Source organism: Cyprinodon variegatus, unplaced genomic scaffold (assembly GCF_000732505.1).
Source record: "Cyprinodon variegatus isolate N-32 unplaced genomic scaffold, C_variegatus-1.0 Scaffold1541, whole genome shotgun sequence".
NCBI classification, from domain to species: Eukaryota; Metazoa; Chordata; class Actinopteri; order Cyprinodontiformes; family Cyprinodontidae; genus Cyprinodon; species Cyprinodon variegatus.
This window is the reverse complement of record NW_015151994.1, coordinates 81182-85099: the sequence shown is the minus strand read 5'-3', so window position 1 is coordinate 85099 and position 3918 is coordinate 81182. Positions and strand designations below refer to the sequence as shown.

At 38.8% G+C, this 3918-nt stretch overlaps 1 protein-coding gene across 2 annotated transcripts in view; it reads left to right on the top strand.

Annotated features, from left to right (window-relative positions):
- Nucleotides 1–2764, top strand: part of gtf2h4 (general transcription factor IIH subunit 4) — a 23555-nt gene extending 20791 nt beyond the window's left edge. For both annotated transcript variants that reach the window (XM_015403679.1, XM_015403680.1), the window contains exons 11-12: nt 735–796; nt 2580–2764. In XM_015403679.1, the coding sequence (XP_015259165.1) occupies nt 735–796; nt 2580–2622 (105 nt within the window). In that variant the 3' untranslated portion in view covers nt 2623–2764. The remainder of the gene's footprint in view (nt 1–734; nt 797–2579) is intronic.
- The last annotated feature ends 1154 nt before the right edge of the window (nt 2765–3918 follow it).

The following is a 3918-nucleotide window of genomic DNA, read 5'->3' as shown; positions in this document are numbered from 1 at the left end:
ACTTTGGCCTTTTTGGAAACACAGGAAGGAGCAATCAGCTAAGGGAGCTTAGTGCTTGGAAAAAATCTTTCATTCCTTTAGAGACAGCATGAAAAGTCAGCTGAGTACAAAACATAGAGAGGAAAACAAGAAGAAAAGGGACAAGAAGAGAGGGACACAACCTAGAACAGATAATGGATGTCTATTCTATTAACATTTCTCTATCTGGAGAATGGGGCTGTTTTATTTCTTGACTTCTCCATTCAGAGGGCCCCCTGCCTGTCTTTGCCTAGGTCCCCAAATTTCCTAAATCCGACCCTGCTCCAGAGTCCAGCTGTTGTTTTATACTTTTTTTTTTCACTTTTTGTGATCTTACTACTAAAAATAACTGAAAAAAAACTGCAGCAAGCAGCCATTTTGCATTAAAAACATGCAGGTTACATTAAAGGATCAATTATTTCAATACTTTCTATTAAAAACCGAAGGTAGAAAGTATTGAAGGTAGAGGCCGAACAATAACTCGTCCTGACTGATATATCGGCCGACTCTAATTGAAGGGAAATTCTTTACTTCCATTACATACAAATTATTCTCCTTTTCTTGGTGGTTTTCTGCGTTTTATTTGTTGAAGCAATTCAAGACATGATAAACTCAAATGTTTCCCTATCGTTGTTCACTCCTTTGGTCTCTTTTGAAGAAAAATGGGAGAAATGTGCCTGACTTTAACCTGTAACAGTGTTTTTTGTATTTTTCAGGAGTTCTCTACAATCAGTTCCTGTCCCAGGCTGACTTTGAGGTTCTGCGAGACCGAGCTCAGGTTGGAACTTCCTCTAATGTTGTCAGAATCCCATTAAACCAACATGGCGGATATCCAGCAGGCCATCAGTGATCTTAGGAGCAGGGAGTTAATCCAACCAACGAATTAAATCAGAAATATCTGGACCCTGCAGGCCCTCTGATAGACTTCTGCTGTTAGAGTCTGAAAGTCAGCGCTGATAAGAACCACAATCTTCACTCCTGGTCTTGGTAAAACTAAGGAGAGAGGAAGAGTCCAGAAAGTCATCCAGGTTCCATCCAGCCAGGCTATAATAGTGGGATTAATCCGGATTAGCAGATTATTGAAATATTCAACAAGTTTAGTATTCAAAAAGTCTTTAAGTGGAGGGAAGCGACTCTGACAAGGATATATGCGTAAAGAAGAACCCAGACAAAGCCAAGTTTACTGGAAATAGATTTAATCTGAATTTAAAAACCTTCTTAGTCTGTAAATACGCTTTAGGCAGAACTCCTCAAGTTACAGCGTTAGCTGGATTCAGTCATAAACCCTTTGACCTCAGAGAGGTGATTATGATCATTATTATTAATTGGATCTAATTTTGTTCCTGGGATTTTCCGATCTATAATCTATTTCTATGTGTTTGTTAACGTAACTTTATAGCCCCATTTCCACTACGCTCTGAAACTGATCCGTGCCGAATTCGGACCGAGCTTGGATCAGTTAACCGTGCCGAGCTCGGTTCCTTATGACCGTTTTCACACAAAGCTAGCACGGTTCCTCACCTCCTAGTGGCGATCTATGGTACTACTGCTCTCTAGAGGTAAACAAGAAATCAACATGGCGGCGCCCGTAACACTCAGGAAGTTATGTTATAATTGTGATATTTCGTTGTTTGCCGAGAGTCAAGCGAAGAAGGCAGCCTTTGGAGAATTTACTTGACAGAGTCGGCTTTTGGGAAGTGGATACGACAAATGATAGTCTAATCAGGGCTTACAGAAGCAGGAACCAACAACAGACACTGAGGTTCATCGCATTGCTAAGCAGAATCATCACTGGAAATCGTACGGGACGGTAGTGAAGCTAGGATTTTTATGAATGTCTGAAATTGCATGATCACGGAGGCTGACTGTAGGAGATGAGGCAGTCTGCTCACGCGCTCTTTGTTATCTGAGAACCGAGCCAGAACAGAACCTCGCCGAGGCCTACTGATGAACTAGTACCATGTTAACGCGGTTCTGTTGTGTCTGGCACGTTTTGGTTCGGTTTGCGTGCCAATTACACTCAACATTTATCTGTAACCTTGCTCGGACCGACCTCGGCACAGTTTCTAAAAGGTAGTGAAAAGGAAGTAAAATAATGCACTACATACCTTTAATTACCAGATCCAGGTGAGGCCTTTTAATTCATTTAGCAGATTTCAATATTAGGACAATTTAAGGAGCCGAACATAATAGGAAATAACAGGGAAAAGAACTTTGCAAGAAAATAAAAAAAAAATCAACAATAAAATGATTGGAAAAAAACAGTCAAAGGTGTCTTTAAACAACTAATTTTGAATGATATCTGTGTATCATCTGCATAGTAGATGATAACTGATAAACCTCTGTTATTATAAGTTATGCTGTTTAATTAGATCTGAGTTAGATGGAGCTTATAGATAGTGTATAGGGGCCTTAATACGTAGCCTTGGGGAACGCCACATCTAATGTATCTGGTCTGTGAGGGCAAATAACAGAGGGGCGACCCAGCTCTCTGCCGCTGTGGCAGTAAAAGGTGAGCTAACGCCATGAGACACTGAGCCTTGTTTCCTGTGGCTTTGCAGGGTTTGGGCTGCCTGGTGTGGCAGGATGTGGCCCACAGGGTGATGGTGGTGACCCCCCACGGACACAGCGAGGTCAAGAGGTTCTGGAAGCGACAGAGGTCTCAAACGTGACCAGAGAAAGAGGCCCACAGAGAAACCACCATCGTTGTACATTTCTCTTTTTTTTATTAAATTGATGAGTCCTCCTACTTGCTTCATGTTTTGAACTTCTCTGCTGCAGATAAAGTGTTTAGTAAAGTGATTAAATAGTTAATTTGGTATTTTAAAATGACAACTTTAAGACAACCATCATAAAATTCTGTAAAAACATGGCTGCGTGAAAAATGTGTGTATATATATATATATATATATNTCCTCCCTTGCTTTGCTCCGTCTTTTCTTTGCTCTTTCTCACTCTTGTTCTCCTCCTAATCCTGCTTCCCATTTCTGGTCGTCTTCCCCAGGAGACGCTATGAGAGCGAACGCTCTGCCGTTAAGTAGGACCACTTTATCCTGTCAATACCTTCAGCAGAGCGTTATTGACTTGAACTTTGAGAGAGTCGCTGTGTGACAAAGGAGGGAAAGAAAGACTTGAATACAAACATGTTTAAAGGGGAAAAATGATTTGTTGATGTTTTTAAAGGAAAAGTTTGATACTTTAATCCGTTTTTTTTGCTGTGATCAATGCTTATTAATTCATACATTTACATATGAATTCTGATGTGTTCTTGTTATTATAAAGTCTTCATTCAGGTACTGTCAGCCTACTGGTGTTAAATTAATGTTAAAATCTTTGACCAGTGTTCCTAATTTTCTTTGTAAGGTTGGTTTATATTTGGAGTGTTTCATTCTGTACTTTCTACAAATGTTTTGGATTTTTGTCTATCCATGATGTTTGCTTTCCAAGCGAAGAGTCTCTTCAAATGTTTGATGCAATCTCAAAATGTTGATACTTGTGTAATTGTTAATGTCTCTTAAATTCTTAAAATAACTGCGCTGCTAGTACTTTAAGCTACAGTAACTGGGAGGTTTTTCATATCTTTTTAAAACAATCAGATTTGTCAAAATCATGGAGAAAAAAAAAAGTAAACTTCCTCCGGCACATGCAAATACAGTATATTTGTGTTTCCTTGCACACAAAAGAAGTAAATATATTTATTGATTAATTATCTATTTATAATTGACACATAACAATATATAGAAAGTAAGATTATATTGCATTAGTATCCCCATATACAGAATACAACCTGCTTAACAATAAAAACAGTGTCACTTGAGAAACGTAAGAAGACAAAGTGCTAATTTATGCAGCAATTGTTGGTTTGTAAGGTATGTGACTTAAATAAATGTTTATATATAT